This window comes from Protopterus annectens, chromosome 4.part0, assembly GCF_019279795.1.
Source record: "Protopterus annectens isolate FY-2018-M chromosome 4.part0, PAN1.0, whole genome shotgun sequence".
In the NCBI taxonomy this organism is placed as follows: Eukaryota; Metazoa; Chordata; order Ceratodontiformes; family Protopteridae; genus Protopterus; species Protopterus annectens.
The window spans coordinates 1,161,733,117-1,161,756,915 of record NC_056733.1 but is presented as its reverse complement, the minus strand read 5'-3'; the positions used below and the strand labels follow the sequence as shown (position 1 = coordinate 1,161,756,915).

Genomic DNA, 23,799 nt, shown 5'->3' with positions numbered 1-23,799 from the left:
GACTTTGAACCAACATAGGACTTCTCAAGTCAGCATGGGGTATTGTCATGTGCTTTCTCCAGGTCTAGGAAGGCCTACTAGGATTCCTTCCTCATTTCTAGCTTTTTCTCAGCTATCTTGTCTTACTGCAAACAATTAGGTTGGTTGTATTTCATTACTTTTTTCTACTTTGTGTATTTATTGATCACCCTCCTCAAAACTTTCATGCAGTGCAGGAGTTTGATACCTCTGTACTGCACACAGTTGATATCCCCTTTGTTCTTGTACGCTAACAATAACAATAGTATGCTTATTCAGCAGTTATCTGGGATATGCCGTTCTCTCCAAAACTGCAATGGGTATCTCTGGGAGCAATTTCTCCTCTCTCGCACAACATCTTGATCATATCTGCTGTGACCTCTAACGAGCCTGCTGCTTTCCCTGACTTCATTTTCCTTAGTGCTGTACTTCTTCTAGGGAGGGCTCCTCTCCTTCTTTCATTTAGGGCTGCGTCTTGGGCAGTACTTTCATTTAGAGAATGCTGAAAGTACCTCCTTCCATTTGCCTTAGTTGTCCTATGGATTGGTGAGGAGTTTGTTGCTGGCATCCCTTAGGAAGTGTATAACTATTTTCTTTATCTTTCTGTCTTTGCCTTAAAATGTGAGAGACTTTCTGTCTACTGGGTCACTTTCCAGAAGATGGTAGAGTACCTCTGATGCCTTGTTCTTTGCAATTGCTATTGCAGCTCCTATCTTGGCCTCCTTGTTAGCAAACCAGTAATCCTTCTTAGGTTGGTCCATCTTTTCTGTCGTCCACTTTTTCCAGCACTCCTTTCATTGACTTCCTGTACTTCTGCATTCTACCACCAGCTTTCCCTATCTACCTTATTCTTTACCTGACTTGACCATCTGTTTTATAATCTCCACACATACTATTTTAAGGCACTGCGATTCTTCAGCTCCAGTTATGACCCCTTCATGAGATGATACAGTCTTCAGTAATTCCTTGAACTCTTGTACATTCTCTATAGTTTGCTTCCAGGTCTTCATCCTGTTCTAGTCTCTGTTGACCTTAGAGTCTTCTCTGAGCACTGCTTGCATATGTTATGATAACTAGTGGCTTATGCTGTGGACTGACTGTTTCACTGGGGATGTCTTTGCAGTTACTGATTCTACCGCAATGCCCTTTCCTTAATAGGAAGACGTCTACCTGAGCTGCATTTTGGCCAGTCTTCTCCATCATATTGTACGTGTCAAACCCAGGCTTCTCCATCATAATGTACGTGTCAAACCCAGGCTTCCTCAGCTCACAATGCATGTCTTGCCCACATCGTAACTTTTCTTTCTTTCATGATTATCTCTCCATATAAACTTGCTGCACACTGTCTGCAAGTACCCTGGGGTTTAAAGAAAGGCAGGCGCGAGACAGAAAATATTATTATAGTCATCATTCTAATACTAATTTTCTCTAGTCTCAGCTGCTGTTCCTTAGTCTCTGTCTAGCTTTTCCACGAGTTCACTAAAGCATGGAGTTCTAGCCCGCATTCCAGAAGTGTGTTACTCGTATCCACTGCCATCCAGGCAAAATTAAATACCTTTGATTGTTAAATCGCACTTTATTTTGAGTGATCACTACTGTTTCCTGCCTTTATGTGGGCATTTTACTGTTTTTTTTTGTTTGTTTTTAATTTAAAAAAAATGCTTTTCCTCTCACTGTTGCTGTAAGACAGTCTTAAAATTGTCTCCAGCAAGGGATTTCCAGCTGATTGTTTAACGTAGTTTGTGGTAGCATTGCACTTGTGGGTCTCTTCTGTTGTGTTTTTACATTAGGACGACTGGGTTTATTCATTTTGTGGCAGGAGGTGTTTACTTTCTGTTTGAGTTGGGAAATGCACAAAAGCAGTCGTACTTTAGTTATTTTATAGACCAGAGGGTTCATTAGTTTGTGTTCTGTTTTTTTTCTGTGCTGCTATAAATTTTGCGCATTTGCATGGGTTAGCGGTGCCCTATACAGTAGCAAACGCCTAGAAAGAATGGTTCATGAAACTGCACAATATAAAGCAGCGGTGTAATGCAAATACCTTGTGCGCCAACAAGCTTAGAGCCTCATCAGAAGTCAAGTGGCAATACCTACAGATTCTGTTGAATTCAGTATTGTGTAAACATTTAGTTAGTAGACTTTAGTACTGTTTAGCATAATCTGCTCTGATAAAGCTCAAGGTGGTGGTGCATAGCCTTCTGACCCCAATGCACCACCACCTTGTAACTCACAAATCAAAGGACTGGACAGTATGGATAATGCAATTTCCTAACATCTCAGTAGCCAGCTTGGTGGATATGGATATCTTGACAGTTCAACAATTATCTCATGTACTGACTACCACTTAACCCATAAAAAAGCAGACATAGTATATGAGAGGTTTACTTATACAATGACACTGGAGGCTAAACTTTCACATGCAAATGCACATCAGGTTGTTAAAATCATGCACACAACACACACTAATGTATCTTGAGGCACTTTAAAAGCAATCTTTCTAAACAACAAGGATTGCCTAGTTCACCCTTTGTTAAAGCTGTGCCCTCAGCAAGCCTAAAGACACTCGGAAAAAACACCACCTAACACTACATATACTGTCAGTCTCAGTCGAGTCCCAAACACTAAGTCCCTAAGGCAAGCAAACACACTTCCCAGGACTCGCGTCATAGGGGACTCCATTGTAAGATATACTGATGCCCCTCTAACCAGGCTGAACAAGAAGATAACTATTGTTTGCTTATCTGGAACCAGAATCCACCAAGTCACACAACGCACACACACACTTGTCATTATGCCACAGATACCAGTATGATTCCATCATAGCCCATTTAGGTGTAAATGATCTGAGATGTACCTCCTTGGACTATAGAGCTTTCAGACTGCATCTTGGGCTGGTATGAGCCTGGCACAGGGCACCATATCATCACAGAGGATGATGCCACAGTATAAGCAAAAGATGATTGATTTCAACAACTGGCTGTCCTTCTGGTGTCATTCTAAGGAGATCCAATATTTGTCATCTTGGGAGGACATGGTTAACAGACCACGTTGGTTTGCCAGGGATGGTCTGCACCTTTCCCATCTAGGGTTTCAAATACTGGCTAAAACTTTATCCACCCCCCCCCCACCCCCCTAGTGCCTTTTTTTAGTCTATGCCAAATTGGCAAATCTACCAACAAAGCAAAAATCAACTCCACTTAACCTGAAGGGGTCATTGCTCAATGCCAGGAGCCTAAACAAAAAAATACACTCCCTCCAAGCCCTCCTCACACTTGAGAATATAAATATCTGTGCAATTACCGAGACATGGTTTAAAGGGGTAGAGAATATCCTGGCAGTGCAAGTTTTCACTACCTGCCACACTATTAGACCAGTAGGTGCACAGACAAGGGCTAAAGGAGGAGGTGTTGCAATGTAAATCAATAACAAGCATACCTCTAGGGTGGTCAAACAGGATGATATGCTGGAGTTCTCCATATGTAGATCATCATAGACAAAACCCCGTACCATATCCTAGCCAGCTATAGCTCACCCTGCATGCCCCAAGAAGCTCACAAATGGACCTACTGGAGACGCTTACTATCCAACCTAACACTTACTCATGGGAGACTTTAATTACCTCAAATCTATAGGAACAAAAATTCCTGGACTTTACTTCATCAAGGATATTTCCGGTAATAGTGAATATGCCCACTAAAGACTCCCAACATACTGGGAAATTGTGCTTACAAATGTGGGAGAATGACCCCCCCCCCCCCAGTTTCTCATGTTTCTCATACTCCCTTGTAAGATGTGACCATAAAGCTGTCTCCTTCAAATTATCAACTCTCTAATTCCATTAAAACTATTCCATGGCAGATTACCTTTTGTTAAGTGATGGAGTGTCAAAATTCAATATCCCTCCCAACCCAGAGAACACAGCAGCCTGTACAGAATTGCCTTCAGAAACTGTACAACCATGTCACTGGGTACTTAGAGCCTGCTGTACCTGCTAGAATTAAGCCCAGGACTAACCTTGGAAACAAACCACCCTAGTGGCATCCCTAATTAAACAAGAAATACAATAAAAGGAAAAAATATGGCAAAAATCAGGATGGGTAATTCCCGTAAAGGTATAAGCTCCCTCAAAGTAAATGGGCAACTAATGGGGCTAATTAGGTCAAGCAAAGCCAGCTTTGATGTTAAGATGGCCTCCCTGTTGAAAGAGAATCATAAGGTGTTCTACATCAGTCAGAAACCTCAAGGGCAGCACACAGTGATGTACTAAACTGGTGGTTAATGGTGCCACAGTCACTGAGCTTGGTGATAACAGTAAACCTCTTAATGGATAAATTCAGTTCCAGCTTTAGGCCCCCCCCCATCCCAGCCTGCAACCACCCCTTCAGAAATGCCCTCAAACATAGGGAACATGTACTGGCTGCACTCAGTAAAACCAAGAACATGGCCTCAGTGGGCCCTGATAGCATCCCAGTATGCCTGTTGAACAGCCTAAAATAAGACTTATTAGGATCTCTGAAGTCACTATTTAAATATAGTCTTAAAACAGGCTTTGTTCAACTTGAATGCTGGACTGCAGTACTCCTCTTCCTTCATAAGGGAGGACTTTCTGCAGATCCTGGAACTACCGACCCATTAGTCTGACTGTATGTACTACTACAAATGGGGAATCAGTAAATGGCAAATAAGACAAAAACAGCACCCAAACAAAATGTGAAGGTAGTTATCACATTTCTAGCGTCTTGGCACATATGCCTTCAAAGGAGTTCAGAATGCACAAATAACTAAACGTCTTATTTTCCTTTCATAAATATATAATTAACACTCATTAAATTATTTAATTAAATCAAATTAAAACCTTCCAATTACAATCAGAATTTATACCAGCAGGGGTCACAGTACCATACTTAAGAATGAGTGCAGTCTCCTTACACAGGAGCTTTTTCTTAACTTCTGTATATTCATCTTTTAAAACTTTTTTTTCTAAAATTGTTCCCTGAAGACCCTCTGGATTTCCATTAAGATGCTGCTTAAAATGCATTGCAAGATGGCTTTCAGTTTTTTTATTTTTTTTATATCTCTCACATGCTCCTGCAGTCTTAACGTGAAAGCCCCCTTGCTCTACTCAGTAAAAAAAATATATTACAGGGGCATTTCAGTGCATACGCAATACATTCTGTTTCACAACAAAATCTACAATTTAGTCTAAAATACAGCCCATTAATTCTGTCAAAGACCCTGACTATAAATTTACAAGTAATACATTTTACCACAAGGGAATGTGCCCATCTGAACAAGGACTCTCTATCCATTTTAATAGTGGTTGAAAATTTACTGTTCACTGTTCTCTCTCTCATACTCCTTCCTCTACAGAAGGAGAACAAAGGGATCCTTTGCAAATTAACAAATTCCTTAAATTTAAATAAGAATCCCCAGTAGTACTTTATAATTTTCAGAATCTGTTCACTCAAGAAATCCAAGTACTGACTACAACATACATTTGTTGTTTCTTCACAAGTTTTGGTTGCATTTTAAGCAGTATAAGAAGCCCTTCAGAGCTTTACTGCCATCAAAGAGTATGCTTCTGAGGAGTTTGAGGTTCAGCGTTCAGCGTGTGCTTTTCTTTGCTGGGCAAATAACTTCCATTTTGTGAAATTTTATTGACTTCTTATTACTTTCTTGTTCAGGAAAGTTTCTTAAAGCTAGGAGTGTTTTTATTTAATTGACTGTCTCATGACTGTTAACATTCTTTTAACCAGAGCGCACTCTTCTGTGAGTTTAAAAGTAGTGTATATACTGAATGAATTTATTTTTCTGTAGAAAAATTTCTTATTTTTTCATTATGGGGCTATTATAGTTGTGTTTTTTTTTTTTCCTGTCAAAAATAACTTTTGTAGACTAGCAGTTTTACCAGCATTTGCTGCTTGTCCCCCTGCAAGAGAGATCCCATTTTCGACTTTACCATGGAACAGTCCTCCTTCCAGCCATAAAAAGTTGATGTTAAGCAAACCACTTTTGCCATCACAGGAGGCTAGCAGTTTGCTTCAGCTGCAGGTGGATGATTCTGGTCCGAGTTACAACAAGTGGCCACAGCAGTCTTTTAACTGGAGTTCCTCTGGTGTAGCACCTGCAGTCCCCTGTAATCCAGGGATTAGCCACAGGTCTGCGTCTGTTGGAGTTCCCTCAGTGGGCAAGGGAGAACCACTGTTGTTGGTCTTGGGAAATGGAACAGGGAAGGTTTCACTGTTGTCAGAATGCTGGGCAAGTCCCTGGAGAAGTGACTGCTGTATTTAGTAACATGATTGGCTCCATTTTTCCAGTCAAAAAGAAACCAAAAAGCAAGCCTGTATCTACTCCTCAAATTTCTTTGGATAGCAGTAGTTTACTGTGACTGGTTCAGGATTTACTTGAGGCCGTTGATCCTTGTAAAGTACTTTCTTGGAAAAGAAAGAGGGATTTTGCATTTTCTGAAGAGATTCAAGATGTTGAATTTGAACAGGAAAATGCAGAGATGGATTCTGGGCTTCATCCCCAGGTTTCTGATTCAGACTCTGAGAGCTCAGTTTTGAGACTTGGAACCCCTATGCCATTTCTTCTTAAATGTCTGTTTACCTGAATTCTTTGAGGCTATTTATTCTGTTTCTCTGAGACTATTGTTAGAATGTGCCATTGTTTTCTGTGGGAGAACACTGAGGTTTCTCATTCCCTCACAAAGTGCTATGAGTTGTTGCAGAAGGATTCTCAAGAACATACAGCCATTCCTCCAGTCCTGCTTACTTTGAAAGATGTCCATCTAACTGCCTGCAATTTTCCTGATAGGCCGCTATCCCTAAAATGGCAGATGGGCTATGTAAAGTTTCTTAGTCTTTTAAATTGCTATACACTATTCCCAAAACTGACCAAGCAGCTGTAGTCTTGAGTTGATTTAATTGCTGCACTTAAGTTATTTCCAGTCCTACTCTTTCTCATAAGGATGGGAAAATTATCGATGGGTATAAGAAAGAAGTGTATACTTTTGCTACTTTGATTTTCTGAATTTTGAATTGTCAAGCTCATGTGTTCGTTTGTTCTGACAAATTGTGAAAGTATGAGGAATGTTTTATCTACAGTTTCTTATTGTGCAGAAAAATATGCTTAGTTTCTTCTTTTGCACTGATCCATTGTGTGTGTGTGTGTGTGTGTGTGTGTGTGTGTGTGTGTGTGTGTGTGTGTGTGTGTGTGTGTGTGTGTGTGTGTGTGTGTGTGTGTGTGTGTGTGAGAGACTGTGATACTTCTTTCAAGGCTGTGGCCACTGGTACTATTTTGAGAAGGTTTGCATAACTGCATTCTCAGAATGTCCGGGATGAAATAAAAATGGAATTTTAAATTCTTCCTTTGATAGAGATCTTTTCTGGCCCCTCTGCTGCAGAGATGATCAAAAAAGTGTGATGAAAGGGGCAAGCGGATCCAGATAATCTCCTAAGATTTTTCAGCCCTCCTTTTCCAAATTGTCCAAGAGATTTTTCTTTTTCCTCATCTGATTAAAAAAAAAAGCAGAATTCAGGTAAACAGATGTTTAAGAAGAAATGACATGGGGGTTGCAAAAGGAAGTCTCAAACTTGCCAAAAAAAAGGACAGTCCAAGTCTGAACCTTGTGACCCCCTCCCACTCTGGCCCATTTTGTCTTCCAGAAGTTTGAATCTCCATTTTTCTTTTTGGCAACAGATTGTTTCAGACAAATGAATAGTGAAAGTCATTTGTAAAGGTTACAGATGACAAAGGAAGAAAATTCCTCCTTTCCAGGGGGTCATAACTCATCCTGAAGATTAGACTCTATTGTTTCTACCTGTTCATCACATACTGTCCCAAAGAGTGATGGAACCAGTTCCCCCTTCTCAGTTGGGGAAGGGGTTTTATTCAAGGATGTTCCTACTGCCAAAGAAAGAAAATTTCTGATCTTTCTTTCCTGAACCTGTTTGTGATCGTGCCCAAATGCAAAATGCTATCATTTCACAACCTGTTACCTCTTCCCCTTTTATGTTTCCTGGTAACAAAGAACGCCTATGACATCCTTATTCATCTAGTCTTTTAATGTTTGTTAATGTAATCCAGACACAAAATATAAGATGTTCATCGTGTTTCACTGTTGCAGTCATTACACTTGGGTTATCTTGCTGGCAGGCAACCCGCAGTCTGCCTGAATTCCAAAGTCTAGGTCCGGTGTTTGTTGCTGTCGCCTCTTCCCTGACGTCAGTGTGCTAGGGGTATAAAAGATGCAACCGACGCCATTTTCTTCAGTCTTTCTTGCCGCGCGGTGCCCGAAGCAAAAGCAGTTCGCAAGTGCCGGTCGGCCAACTCCTGAGATTTTCAAAAGCGAATTTCAGATCTGAAGTCTTCATTAAAGCTAAGTACCCCGTTGGGGAAACTTTTTTCTTGCTCCAGACCGATGACAGAAAAAGTTACAATTGTATTTCTTGTGGGAAGCAAATACCTCATAAGGATTTTCATTCTTACTGTATTCCTTGCCTAGGCCCTGATCACAACGTTGCTAGCTGTCGGTTTTGTGCTAGATTTAACCAATGCACTATTAAGCGTCGGTTTGATTTTGCCTTTCATTACTTTGACCGAAGATTCAGTTATATAATGCCGTCGGAACAGCCGACGACCAAAGTTTTATAAAAAAATGCAAGGAAAAAGAAAAGGACAGGCATCAGAGGTCCAAAGCCGACAAAGAGGCTTCCACTAAGCCAGTCGCCGGTTCTCAGGCACTTTCGCAGCCCCTGGCGCCCGCTACCTCAGAGCCACAGGCCGCTGACGACTCCCACGTGGAGCCAGTTAGACCTCTGGATACTCAAGGTATTGGACTCTTGGAAACTATTCCCTCAGATGGGTCCGGAGCCGCTGAGCAGGCATCGGCTTCTGAGGGTGTTTTCAGACCTACACCGTTATATGTAAAGCCTACTTCAGCTTCCAAAGCAAAGGCCAAAGCAGTATTAAAGACAAAGAAACAAGTACAGCATTCTCCTGGACAGACTACCATGCCTAAAAAACAGATGCTCAAAATGGCCGAAGACCTAATTACCTTGATCAGGGGTTCCCATCCCCCTCCTGACAAGAGGCCTAGCCAAGAGACAGAATATGAATCTTCAGGTTTCCATTTCCTTTGACTCCTCTTCTGAACAGGAATACTCTCTTCCTCCTTACGAGGATTCTGATGCTGAAGAATCTATCCCTTCAGCCTCACCGCCTGAGGATTATTCTTTTGGGGAAACCCTGCATACCATGAGGGAGCACTTCCACTGGGAGAGCCAAGACTACTCAGAATCTAAGAAAAGGCTTAGAGTTTTTCTTTTACTTCCTCAGCACAGGCCTTTAGCTATTCCTTCTGTGTTAGACATTGTAAATGTATTTTCAGAGTCCAGACTTTCTCCTGACTCTTTACCTCCTGCCCCTGTTAAACCAGACCGATACTACAGGGTTCCAGATTCACACAAATTTCGTTATAAAAACCCTGCTGCTGACCCAGAAACTATTTCTCAGGGTCCCTAAGGGGTCAAGGCTTCTACTGCAAAAAAACATATCCCCTCTGATAGAGATTCTAGGGCACTGGACAGGTGGGGGAAAAAAGGTTTACACTTCTGCTACTTTGGCTGTGAGGGCTTTAAATTGCCAATTTCATATGCTTAAATATCAGCAATACTTAATGTCACTGTTAAAACAGAAAAATGTCAAATTCTGATTGTGCAGAAAATAAGGAATGCAGGATTTATTGCATGCAACTGAACAAGTGGGACAACATACATTGCAATGTGGTTTTGATTCTCTGGAGGCCTCTTGCAGGGCTGCAGTTATGGGTTCTGTCATTAGGAGGCATGCTTGGTTAAAGGAACAGAATCTGCCTGATCATGTTAAAGCAAAATTATTAGATGCTCCATTACAGCATGATACCTTATTTGGTGCTAAAGCAGAGGAGGTGTTGAAGAAAATGGAGGACAAAGCTAAATCTATGCAAACAGTAAAGGATTTCTTACAGGTACAGCCACCCAGATTTAGCAGGAACTGGCCTACAAAGAATTGGTCCTTTCAGTGTCAGACAGGCCACAAAGAGGCAGATACAGATCCCAGCCCCAGGGCTCATACAGGCCTAAGCAGTGCGGTGCTTCTTCCTCCAATGCCAGAGAAGGCAAATCACGGCCATATAGGAAACCGTCCCAATGACTTTCCTCTGCCAGCACCAAGCACTTATCTTTTGGCAGCCCCCTTAGGGGGAAAACTAGTACTTTTTTCTCAAAATTGGCACATGATCACCCAGGACAAATGGGTCTTGAATATAGTGTCCCAGGGCTACAGGTTCCACTTTTACACCCTACCAAGGGCAAAAAGTATGCCAGACCTGCCACACAATCAATGGGCAGAGGCACAAAAACAAGTTTCATCCCTCATGGACATGAGGGCCATTCAGCAAGTACCACAGCAAGAGCAGGGACAAGGATTTTACTCAAGACTTTTCTTGGTACCCAGAAAAGACCAAGCCTGGAGACCAATACTGGACCTGTCTATTCTAAACACATTTCTGGACATTCCAAAATTCTAAATGTTGACTGCAACAGCTTCTGCCCATGCTGGGCAAGAAGGCTTGGCTTGTAACTTGGAACTTAAGAGGCATACCTGCATATTCCAATCAGACAATCTTGCAGAAGATACCTCAGATTCACAGCTGGCTGAATGCACTACCAATTCTCTGCACAGCCCTTTGGCTTATCTACTGCACCCAGGGTCTTCACAAAATGCCTGGCACCAGTAATTGCTTTTTCCAGACAAAGAGGAATTCAAATATGTCCTTACTTGGACAATTGCCTTATTCAAGCAGAGAGAACAAGGACATTCTATTAAAGCATCTGGCGTTTGTAAAAAGATTACTAATTTGCCTAGGGTACACAGTAAACGAAAATAAATCAAATCTAGTACCCTCTCAAGAGATAATATTCCTGGGTGCAAACTTAAATACAACTGCCCAGATGGCTTATCTCACGCCAGACAAATAAAGGCAACTGACTTCTTACTTCAAAATGTTGGCAACAAAGACCCAGTTATCTGCAAGAAAAATTCTGCAGGCTTTGGTTTTCATGGCATCCTGCATTCTGCTAATTCCATATGCCAGACTGCATATGAGGAAACTACAATGGTATCTAAAAAGCGTTTGGACTCAACATTGTCACAGCCTGGAAACATTAATTACCCTCATTCCTTGCCTGCAACAGGAGTTTCGATGGTGGGCACAGGCCTGTCACCACAACAAGGGACAGCCATTCACCCTACCCACAGCCAGGCAGTCAATAACAGATGCTTCAGATTATGCCTGGGGGGGCCCACATGGCAGGAAAATGTATTCAGGGCACATGGCCCACAAGCCAAAGGCATCTTCATATCAATCAAAAAGATGCTAGCTGTTCAGAATGCCGTGACAGCTTTCAAGGATCTATTCCACCCAGGACAACTACTGATAAGGACGGACAACACTACAGTCATGTGGCACATAAACAGGGAGGCACTCATTCCTACCCACTCTGCAGACAAGCCATGACTTTGTGGGACACAGCATTGACTTATCAAGTACAGCTGCAAGCACAATTCCTGCCAGGAAAGAAAAATACTCTGGCAGACTAAGCAGAAACCTCACGGATCCCCATGAGTGGAAACTGGATCCACAGGTCTTCAGCATGATAGTAAAGAAATGGGGATGCCCAGACATAGATCTATTTGCCTCCCCTCACAACTGCCAACTACAGAGATTCTGCACAAGGACTATCACAAGCAAGCAGGAAAGTGGATGCTCTATCATTCAGCTAGAAAACACTATAACAGTATATGCCTTTCCTCCTCTGCCTCTCCTCCCCAAGGTGTACTCCTAAGGGTCAGACAAGAGAAGCCAAAAATGATTCTTATTGCTCCAGACTGGCCCCGCCAGCACTGGTACCCAATCCAAAAGAGCTTGTCTCAACGCCCAGCCTGGACATTGCCTCTAATTCATCATTTACTGACCCAACGAAACAATCAGATCCTGCACAGCCAACTCAGAACCCTACATCTGGCAGCATGGCGGATAATGTAGCCATTCAGAACACACCTCTGTCTAAAGCAGTGATGGATGTTATTTTGGAGGCCAGGAGGCCCAGTACCAAAAAATCTTATGCAGAAAAATGGAAAAGATTCTGTGCTTGGAACCGGGCACAAGGAATTGATGCGTTTGTACCAAATATTCCTCAGATTTCACAATACCTAACTGAGATGCTGGACAAAGGCCTATCCTTTTCATCAATTAAAATCCATGCCTCTGCCATTTCAGCTCATTACAATACGGAACCACCAATGTTTTCACATCCATTGCTAAGGCAGTACCTCAGAGGGGCCAAAAACATAAGACCCCCAAGGAGAGCACCAGTACCTGCATGAGACCTCAATTATGTCTTGGAAAAACTCACACTGCCACCTTTTGAGCCAGCCAATACAGCGGAAATAAAGTTCTTATCTTGGAAAACAGCTCTGCTCCTAGCAATAACCTCTGCAAGACCTGTCTCAGAGTTACAGGCACTCATGGCTGTGGAACGTTTTATCATTTTCCATCCAGACAGGGTTTCTCTGAGAACTAACCCGACATTTATGCCTAAAGTAATGTCCAGCGTGGCCCTTAACCAAACCATTCATTTGCCTACCTTTTATCCAAACCCACAAAATAAGCGTGAGGCGCTCCTGCATTCTTTGGACATGCACAGACAGCTACGCTTCTACTTGGATTAGAACTAAAGCCTTCAGAAAGACTGAGCAACTCTTAGTGGCATATGCTGCAGGATCACAAGGAAAGGCCATCTCAAAGCAGACTATTTCAAAATGGATAGGCCACTGCATTCGTTTCTGCTATTCGCAACATGGCAAATCAGTGCCTAAGGGCATTAGGCCTCACTCAACCAGAGCAGCAGCCACTTCAGCAGCCTTCCTCAGAGGAGTACCAACCAAAGACATTTTAGAGGCTGCAGCTTTGAGTTCAGTGCACACTTTTACCAAGCACTACCACTTACCTCTCTACTCTAAATCCAGAGCAGGTTTTGCCACTGCAGTTCTGCAGGGCCTTATAGCCTTTCCTAATCCTATTTAGACCTAGCCACCCAACCTCAGCTTTGGGATTCAACCCAAGTGTAATGACTGCAACAGTGAAACATGATGAACATAGTACAGTTGTGTACCTACCATAAATGTAGATGTTAGTGTATTCACTGTTGCAGTCCAGGTTACCCACCCACCATCCCCCTTTTCTTTGCTGGGACTTGTATGTACTTCTCTATCCTATACAACCTATGTGGTGTATTTGCTTGTGGATGAAGGAAATGTTTATTTTTGTGCATGCATACTTATTGGCATAATTTTCAGCCTACCAATTTGGGGGCACCTGACATCTGGGGCAAGAAAAACTGAAAAAAAATAGCGTCGGCTGCATCTTTTATACCCCTGGCGCACTGATGTCAGGGAAGAAGCGACAGCAACCGACGCCGGACCTAGACTTTGGAATTCAGGCCGACTGCGGGTAGCCTGCCAGCAGGATAACCCAAGTGTAATGACTGCAACAGTGCATGCACTTGAACATCTACATTTATGGTAGGTACACAACTGTACTTTCTCTGCCTTACTCTTTGTGAACACTCATGGTGCAGTGGATAGTCCATAGTGTCTAGCTGTGATTATAGCTCATTGCAGGCTACAGGGTTTCCACATTTTTCTGCATTTTAGACGACTTGCTTATCTTTGTGAAGTCGTGGTTTTGGGAATTGTTCTCTTGGGTGAATTCTGTTGCACGAACTGGGATTCCAGGAGAACATTCAGAAGTCTTTCTTGACTGTCTCACACAGGATTGTCTCTGGGATGTGTTTATTTAGATCTATTTCTAAGTGTTTTTTCCATTCAGACTTCTGTCACTGTGAGAGAGTACCTTAGAATTTTGCATCTCATGACATCTATGATTCTCATGACACCCCTGGCGAGACTTCACACGTAAGATGTAGTGGTATCTGAAATCTCTCTGATTCCAGCATTAACATCTCTTATCTTTTCTGATCCTAGTGCTGGGGATTTGTCAGAAGCAAAATCTTTTGGTGGAGGTGACATACAACCTTTAATCCAGGTCAGTCGTCACCATAGACACTTCAGACTTTGCTTGGGGAGCAGTTTTAGGAGGGATAAAAGTGCAGGGGTTGTGGGACAGCAAGGACAGATGCAAGCACATAAGTATCGTGGAGATGCTTACCCTGATCAAGACACTCAACTCTTTAAATCATCTTTATTTATTTAATTTATTTTATTTATTTATTTTATTTTATTTTACATTTGTTTACCGGGATAGTCCAACTGGTACATGTCCAATTTTAGTGGCGGCCCGGGGAGAAAAGCTCCAAAAAGACATTACAGTTTAAAGCACAAAATAAAACCGGATTTTTGCACAGATGTAAACAAACACAAAAACAGATACACAAACAAATTATTACATTTTTACTCAAATGGAAAATTCTAGACAGTGTTTGTAAGACTGATAGGGTATTGAATGCCTAGTAGGCTAACCTGATAGTAGATCCAAGGAGATCATAGGATTTATAAGTTAAGAAACAAAGTGTGGGCAGAAGTCCTCCATGTGCACACGAGGGATGGTTAGATCCCCAGAAACTTTTCAAGTGGTTGTAGATAATGCTACACTTATGTGATACGTCAACAGGCAAGGGGGGGGGGGGGACCAGGTCATACCTCCTTTGTAGACTAGCCATGTTAGCTTGGGTTTTCTCAGCACTTTGTCACTCTACAGGTGTCCTACATTTCACTGGATTAAATTATGGCAGACAAGCTGAACAGGACCAGGGCAGACCCTCGCAAATGAAAACTAGATCTAGGGGACTTAAAGATTTGATCCATCTGTGGGTTATTCTTCAAGAAGACCTCTACCTTCTTACTAAACAATCAACTTGTAAAGTTTTCTTCCATGACTTCATGTAAGAGGGTCTGGAAAACCGATTCCTTTTTTCTTTGGACGTAATCTACATTTATGCCTTTCTACTATACCTCTCAACATAAATAAAAATGAAGAAAAACTACACTGAATTCACAAATGAAGTAAAGGTTAGCGCTTTCGTTTACTGAAATTAGCAAACAACTTCAGACAAAGTTAAGAAAAAATGAGTACATTTATATAAATTTACAGATCAAGACATAATTTCCTTAAAAAGTAAACCAAGCCTCAATTTAAAGTGCCAAATCACCTTCATAGTAAAAGGGCAACTTAACTACAATCCATTCAAAAAATACAAGTATATAAATGTATCAAAAATGAAAGTAATAAGTCACATGCATACACACACATGAAAAAATGTATACAAAAATATACATAAAAAAAAAAAAATATATATATATATATATATATATATATATATATATATATATATGTGTGTGTGTGTGTGTGTGTATATATATATATATATATATATATATATATATATATATATATATATATATATATATATATATATATATAAAATTGTAACCCTATCTAATCAAAGCCCTCAATTTCAAAATACTTTTAACAGAAACTGAATCGTTCAAGCCTGGAGGGGCTAAAGCATTCAGTTTCAGCTGCCAAATAAGCTCTTTCTAACTTCAATTTAATGCTTTTCCTAAACATGAGTTTAGGTTTCTAGTTATTGAAAAAATGTTTGACAACATCGGGGGGGGGGGGACCAATGGACTTGAAGTTAGATGAGGAAGAGCTTATTTGGCAGCTGAAACTGAATGCTTTAGCCCCTCCAGGCTTGAACGATTCAGTTTCTGTTAAAAGTATTTTGAAATTGAGGGCTTTGATTAGATAGGGTTAAAATTTTTATTCTTTATATATATTTTTTCATATGCGTGTATGTATGTGACTTTTTACTTTCATTGTTTTTGATACATTTATATACTTGTATTTTTTGAATGGATTGTACTTAGTTGCCCTTTTACTATGAATGTGATTTGAGGCTTGGTTTACTTTTTAAGGAAATGATATGATTTGTAAATTTATACAAGTGTATTCATTTTTTCTTAACTTTGTCTGAAGAAGTTTGCTAATTTCAGTAAACGAAAGCGCTAACCTTTACTTCATTTGTGAATTCAGTGTGTTTTTTTCTTCATTTTTATTTGCAGTTTTTGTTTTTTTTTACCAAGTTTATACCTCTCAACATGTTAGAAAAAGAAATCTGGAGAAAGCCATAAGTAATGAGCGGGGGAGAGACCAAAAATAAAGACAATTTTTAAATATTGCTTTTACAAACTTGGAAAGTTGCTGTAGTAACAGGTTTTGTATTGGAATGAATTTTATAAAGGATATGAAGTCAAAAACTCAAATTTCTGTCAATATTTTCTGACTTCAGTCCTGAATAATTGGCCAGTGTTTTGCCAGAAAACCGCAAATTTTGGAGAAACAGACCAAACATATGAGGCAAAAATATGGGCATTCTGAGAAGATTTGGACATTTGAGAGGTATGTTTTCCACCCTCTCCACTAATGTCCAGGGCACTTATGAAGATTTAGGAGTAGTACCCCAAGATCATTGTGGTGACTCTTCTGGCACAGGCATTTTGGTTCTTTTGGAAAAGGCCGGAGGCAATTACCACAAGCTTCCTCACAGACTGCATCTGCTCACACAATACCAAGGGTGTTTGATGCACCCCATCAGTCATCTTTAGACTGCCTGGTTGATGTGGTCTTATTTCTTATTGGGCGACTGTTTTCTGAGGAAGAGCAGCTGATGCAGGCAAAAAATTCCGCTACTAGAAAATCATATATTAGCAAATTAAAAGGTTTTCTAGTTTGTACCAGAAACATAACCAACATCCATTTAGGGCTAGTTGTTCTCTGGTTTTACAATATTTGTGTGAGTTACTATCACATGATGCTTTTTTGTTCCTCTGTCAAGGTTCATTTATTGGCCATTTCAGCATATCTGCCCATGGATTCTCCTATTTCAATGCAGTCTCATGTTAAAATGTTCTTTTTAAAAGGGTTTTGCATAAGAGACCTCATAGAAAACCAGTGGCCTCTCTTTGGGATCTTAATTTTGTGTTAGAGAAGCTAACATTTGCTCCATTTGAACCTGTTAATCTGGCTGACTTGAGGTTCTTAACATGGAAAGCTGTTTTACTGATTACTCTGACGTCTGCAAGAAGGGTATCCGAGCAAGCTCTTATGGTGAATCAGCATTGTCTCATTTCCCACAGGAACAGGGTTTCTTTGAGAACTAATCCTTTTATGACTAAAGTGGTGTATGAGTTTATTTTAAGCCACACTACCTATTTTTTTCCTGAACGAAAAATAAGAGCGAAAGGGGTATTACCTTGGATGTCCACAGACAACTCTGGTACTATCTTGACCAAACGAATTCATTCAGATCTTCGGATCAATTGCTCATTTCTTGTGAAGGTAAGAAGGAACAACCTCTGTCAAAATGGACTGTTTCTTAATGGTTGTCTAAGGCTATTACCCTTCATTATACTCACCATAACAAATCTGTTCCAGGCAAGATCAAGGCTCACTCTACCATGGCCTTGACTACTTCTGTGACTTTTGGAAGTGGTTGGATTTTCGATGTATTGTAGAAGCTGCTGCTTGGTCATCTGTGCATACTTTTACAAAGCACTAGAAGTTTGATTCCTTCTTTAAGGTCTAGATCAAACTTTGCTAAGACCATTCTATAGGGACTCCTGGACCGTTCTCCACCTCCCAAATGTAGTTAGCTAGGGAAATCTACCCATATAGCTAAGGCTACTGCAGCAGTAATCAACATGACGAACATAACGTAGTTGTGTAACTTGAACTTGCCATAACTATAGATGTTTGAAAACTCACTGCTGCAGTAGCCACTCCCTCCGTCCATCCCCCTTTTTTATGCCAGGGTATGGACATGTATATTTTTTTGCATTGCCCTTTCAGGGTTCAGTCTCCCTGTCTGACACGGAAGCTGTGAAGAGCTTGGCACCCGATCTTGGATTTTGCGCCCCGCTTGACAGTTTGGACATGTGAAGTTTCCCTGAAGCTTTGGAAGCTGGCCTGCTGTTCTATCCTTGTCAGGTTATAGTCCATATTGGTGCAGCTACTGCAGCAGTGATCATTCAAACATGTACTATTAATGTAAGTTCAACATGCACAACTGTAGTATCCTTTTCCATTCCTGCTTTCTCCTTCCCAGCCCCATTTGCATAATTCATTAAAACTGTACTCCCTTCTAGTATTGCTTCCCCATACACAGAAGCATACAGCTTCCCATATCTCTGATTCTTCATACATTTCTTGCCTTGTCTTTTCCCACCAAGGTCAAAGCTTACTTCCTCACATCTTTCAGCTTCCGGCCAACGGCTTCCTTCTTTGTGACCTTGCTTTCATTATACATCTCTCCTCCTCCTATTCAGTTCTGCAGTATCTCAGTCTCTTCACCCTTCACCTCTCTGCCACGTTACTCTTTAGCCTGTTGTCTTACTTTAATATATTTTATCAGGGTGTGTGTGCTGGTCAGTTCATGCACCTTTTTCAGCAGTAACGTAGAGTCAAGGCCATAAACTGCATTTAAACTGTAAGACTTGACACTAAATGTATTAAACAATTTTTTAAGAGTAGTAAAACAATGATCTGTATTATTTGTACTTTATTGGAATTGCAGTGTAGAACTCCTTTATTGTGGTTGAAATGTGTATATATATATATGTATAGAGAGAGAGAGGTTAGGTGGTTATTAGAGTTTAAAGGTCGTGGTACTAGATGTGGAAGGAGCATGTATATGTGTGACAAGTCAGTAAAGCACACTTTCTGTTTTACTTTTCCTTTTTCTAAAGGTCTGGAATGTTAGAAGCTGGAGTTGACAGAATCATTTCACAGGTGGTGGATCCTAAATTAAATCATATCTTTAGACCACAAATTGAGAGAGCTGTCCATGATTTTTTGTCATCTCACCAGAACGATGAGGTGACATTACCAGAGCTGGAGAAGCAAGACCTCCCTACTTCAAGCCAAGGTATTGTATAAGCATCATTCTAAATTTAGTTTGCTTCCTAGTGGTGAGTATAGAAATGCAGCCATGTTCCAGAGATTGCTGCTCTACTTTTTCTGCAGGGAAAAAAAAAATCAAGATACTAGGCTGTTATGTGGAGAACTGTAGCTACGGCAAGGTACCTTGGGAGGGAATGTATTGTCACACTTTCCTTAGCAAATGTAATTAACAGACCCTTGGAGATTTGAGTAATTTATTTACCATATGCGATATCAGCTTTTACTATTTAATGTCAAAGGCATGTAATTCATAAGGACAGCACCTTAATTTTTTTTAAGTTAAAAACTCTTGACATGACATCATGAAGGACTGAACCTTGAATGTCTTGCTTACCCACATTAGTATAGAAGGTACTAATTTTCCATGCTAAGTGCCAAAACGGGTGTGTTGTATCCTAGTGAGTCAATTTGCCAGCTGTGTCTCATAGGTGAAGACTCTATCTACACTGAAACTTATTACTTGTGAGTCTTTTTTAGTAAAACCGTAATCTAAGTTAACTAACTGTTCCTCTAACGAAGTACAGTGCTTTTTATTACCCAGAATGTTTTGCTGATGTATGTAAATCATTGACAGATACTAAGCTGACATCTTTGTGCCAGTGTGGTGATAAGAAAAAAATGACTCTACAAATGATACTAAAGCATCAGAAAGCAAGTTGTCTGTTTTATTTTCAAACCACATGCAGCTTCAACATCGGGATTGTAACCAGAAGTGAAATTACCTGTAAAGCACAGATGCTAAGAAATTTCTTAGTGCACTTTACCTCTGTTTAGTTAACAGCCCCAGACTATTTGCGTTCCCACTGGTCTTTCTGAGCCTAAGGAGACTTAAGGAGTGTGGGTCTAGTTGTTCTTTCAGGTAAAATATCAGTTCCTTTTGCATACTTATCCTTGCATCCCTTATTGTTTTGAGCATAGAAACTGGATTGTTTCATGAGGTCATCCCAAATGTAGTGCACAGGATTTGAGACCTCTGGAAAATTCGGTATTAGAAGCTCAGTTCCATGGATTCAGAATGTTTAAAAATGTGCCTAAAATATGAATTTTCTTAGGTCTCAGAGGAGTATGTTGTGCGTCAGACAAAATTTTTTTTTATATATATTCTTTACAGTTAAGCAATGAAATGATTGGTTAAAGGAAATGTTGCCTTTTAAATATGGTAAGTGAAGGTAGATGGTATAGATTTGTGTTGCATGTTGCTACTTCTACCATTGTTCCTCAGTGTAAGTGCACTGTTCAGGAGCAGCAAGAACAATTTACGTTGCTTTCGGAGACATTTTGACTGTAGTGATATTGGGGTGTTTCTTTGAAATCTTGCATAATTTGCTTTTCCTATTGGGATGAGTGCTCTAAGCATTGCCTGGGAGATTAAATAATGACGTTAAAAGGTAGACAGTCCTTACATATTCAGATGTAACACATTCCATGGATGATCAGAATGTATAACATAACAGAAAGGGGTACGTGTTTGAAATCCAAAAGGGGTGCATATTAATCCTGCTAGCTCTGTAGCATAGAAGGATGCAACCTTAACTGCAGACTTGATTTGATCTGGCTTCATTTAGCTGTCTTGGATGTTAGAACTGATATATTTTGATGCAAGAGTGGGTTGCTGTGAGTGACCAGACAGAAGTTGACTTGCATGCCCTAGGGTTAGGGGTGCTTGCTGGATTAATAGGCAAATCCTGGTGAGTGCCAAGTTTGCATTCTCTTCCCAATGAGCGTTGGTAGTATCAGCCTGCCATGCAGCTCATTGAAGCATTCATAATGGGAGCATTGTGTTGCATCTGTTGATGTAGGATGCCTTTCATAGTTTCTACCATACAGCAGGGGGTGAGGGGACAGGTAATGCAGGAAAAATCCCAAGGAACACCTGAAGACTGTGGAGAGGTGAGATATGTGTTCGTACTGTTTAACTAGCTGCTGCATTTGAAGAGAGTCCAATAGACAAACTAAATGCTACACATCAGTATTTATTGTGCACAGCTGCACTGAGTGCAGCATTGTGGTAGTGGTATTTTCATAGCAAGTAGTGAGAGCAGGTAACATCCCCTCTCCCCCGTACTACAGAAAGTGTGGCACCTTATAACATTGATGAGTTGCTTATCTAATTCTGCTTCTACCTACTAGAGATATGTAGGTCATTTGGAGTATTTATGATTCTAAGTATGCAGTAGTCGGCAGTCTTTGTCATCCACATGCCCCTGGTGTCTGCTTGAACGTCAGAGAAGTAGATACAAAAAAGGACTAGTCCCAGGACTGATTCCTGAGGGACGTAGCAGGTTTAGCTGACTGTGCGCCTGCAAGACTAACGGACTGTGTTCTGTCAGTGAGACAGTTTGCTTTTCAGAGGGTAACATATGATATATGGGTTTAAATTTAATTGGATTAGCTTGTCATGAAGCCAGAGTGAAGTGTCATGTCGAAGGCTTTGGCTAAGTCCAGGTTTGTAGTGTGAAATTATATTACCAGTCTTCATTCCTTAGTAAGGTTCAAGAAGAGGGATCTGCCTAACAAACCCAAACTGGTTTGTTTCCAGTGTTTGACTGCCTATGGTCCTTGTTTTTGAGGTCTATAATTAAATGCTCCATTGCTTTATAGATGAGACTGGAGAGGCTGATGGGACTTTAGTTCTCTAGGTCAGATGTGGGTCCTCCCTTTGTGAAGTTGGATAACCCACATATTCTCTAGGAGGGCCAAACTTGTGCAGACAAGTGGTGCCTGGAACCCAGCCTCAAATTAAATACCAAAATATTCAGGGGTGAGAGGTTGACATAATGGTTAAGGTGCTTACCTTAGAAACACAAGGTGCAGGGTTTGATTCTCACATGGGGTAATTGGCTAGGCTTAAAATGGCCCCTGAGGACAATTAGCGTAGTACTAATCTATGAATCTATTATGTCTTTTGGCAAACCTGGGCACCCGTGTTCCTATCACTTAGGTTATCCCCCTCCCAAAAACTTGACTCTTGTTATGCGAGACAGATGTAATGGAACAGCAAGTCATATGGCATCAGAAATACTAGGTCTAGGGATCTAAACGTGTTCTGCAACATCATCAGAGTAGTTTGAGTGGAGAGGTATATCTCACAGAAAATACTCGAACAACCTCCGCATCCACATAAAACAAAGTTCATCCCTGCCCATATTCAAGTACAGCTTGGATCTATGGATGTGAAATAGATGATTTACCCCAGGACTGCCCCCTGTACGATCAACGAACAGAGGCAGCTCCTAAATGCTTTATCTCATGCATGGGTCGCCTCAAATCATCTGTGGTATGATCGCAGTTATTCTCACAAAGGTTAATATATAATTAATGACCATGGTATGGTTAAGGCCAGTGTAATCATGGTAGAGGTTAATCCAAACACCAAAAGTGAACTTGGGTAGGCTTAAAATGACCCACAAGGGCAGCTAGCCTAGTACCCGAGTATGAACCTGTAAGACTTGAGCACTCTTTTGTCAGTGAACTGTCCTTTGACCACCTTGTGACCACTGTTTTAGGAAATCCTTTTCCATAGCCAGACTGTCACAAGAGGCATATCTTCTAGATCAGGGAAGTCATTCTCCTCATTTACTCCTCCCCTGTCATATCAGTAGTAGAATACAATGCCCCTTTGGTATGTACTTATGGTTTACTATCATAATGTCAGCAGGCACATTCCTGAACATTTCCGTGAATTTTGTACTGCCAGCACATCAGAAAGTCGAACAAAACAACGAACATTGACCTTTTCGACTGCTCCATACCTGAAACAAGTGCTACTGTGGGTCAAAATGGGGGTGAGATTTTGCAGTTCGGAATGTCAGTGTTTGCGGTTTTGGGGAGTCAACAGTTCAGAGTTAGCGGAAGTTGTTTTGACTATGTGTCTGCCGACATTGTGATGGTACACAGTACTTATCTAGACATGTGAGCTAGCTTGAGAGTCCACAGCATCCCCCCCCCAAAAAGGGGGGGGTATGTCTTCTTACTGTAATCATCTTAAAGCACCCTCTCTTTTCCGTTTTCACCAGTTACTGAGAGATCTGTGCCTTGACTATAGAGCCTCTATATCCAGTCCTATGCAACTTTGTATGCTTTTACAAAACTTAATACCATCCTAAATACCCACCAAGAGATCTAAACTTCTACTGAAGCACAAATGGAACCATTTTATTTAGATAGATATATTTTGCAGGAAATACTTCTTCTTATGGAATACACTCGCCTTGTAGATAAAGCAGAGTAGCTCCACAACCCTTTTTAAGAGTAACTTTGACAACTGGGTGAGAAGTCGTAAGTACGCACCCTATCTGTGTGGAAAAGGGTCAAAACTAGTTTGTGTCTGCTACTCATTCATGCCGGAGTAAATTGGTGGGGTTATTAACTAGGATATAAATGACCCACTGGTACTGGATTAACAGCCTGTGGGAACTTGTGAACCTATCATGACCCACCACTGCTTGACTTTTTTGCTCACTTTGGCAGTAGGGTACAGTTTGTTAGCATGGGAAAATGAATACGTCAGATAGGGCAGGTGAGAGAGAGAGAGAAAAAAATTAACCCAAAGGAGTCTCTCCTTTATGCACAGTTTTGTTCATTCTGCATATGTACAGCTACGTCTGATTTATTTACATTTTTTTAATTCTGCACATAAGACCGTCATTACCCTGTCTGTGTGCAGTTTTGTATGTTTGCATTTATACTGTTTTTCT

General features: G+C 40.8%; 1 protein-coding gene across 2 annotated transcripts in view; it reads left to right on the top strand.

Moving 5' to 3' along the window:
• Positions 1-23,799, top strand: part of BOD1 (biorientation of chromosomes in cell division 1) — a 316,515-nt gene that overhangs the window by 187,917 nt on the left and 104,799 nt on the right. Inside the window, exon 3 of one of the 2 annotated variants that reach the window (XM_044069122.1) lies at positions 18,889-19,067. In XM_044069122.1, coding sequence (XP_043925057.1) covers positions 18,889-19,067 — 179 coding nt within the window. Of the gene's footprint in view, positions 1-18,888; positions 19,068-23,799 lie in introns of those variants that run through there. The other variant, XM_044069123.1, reaches the window with a different exon arrangement.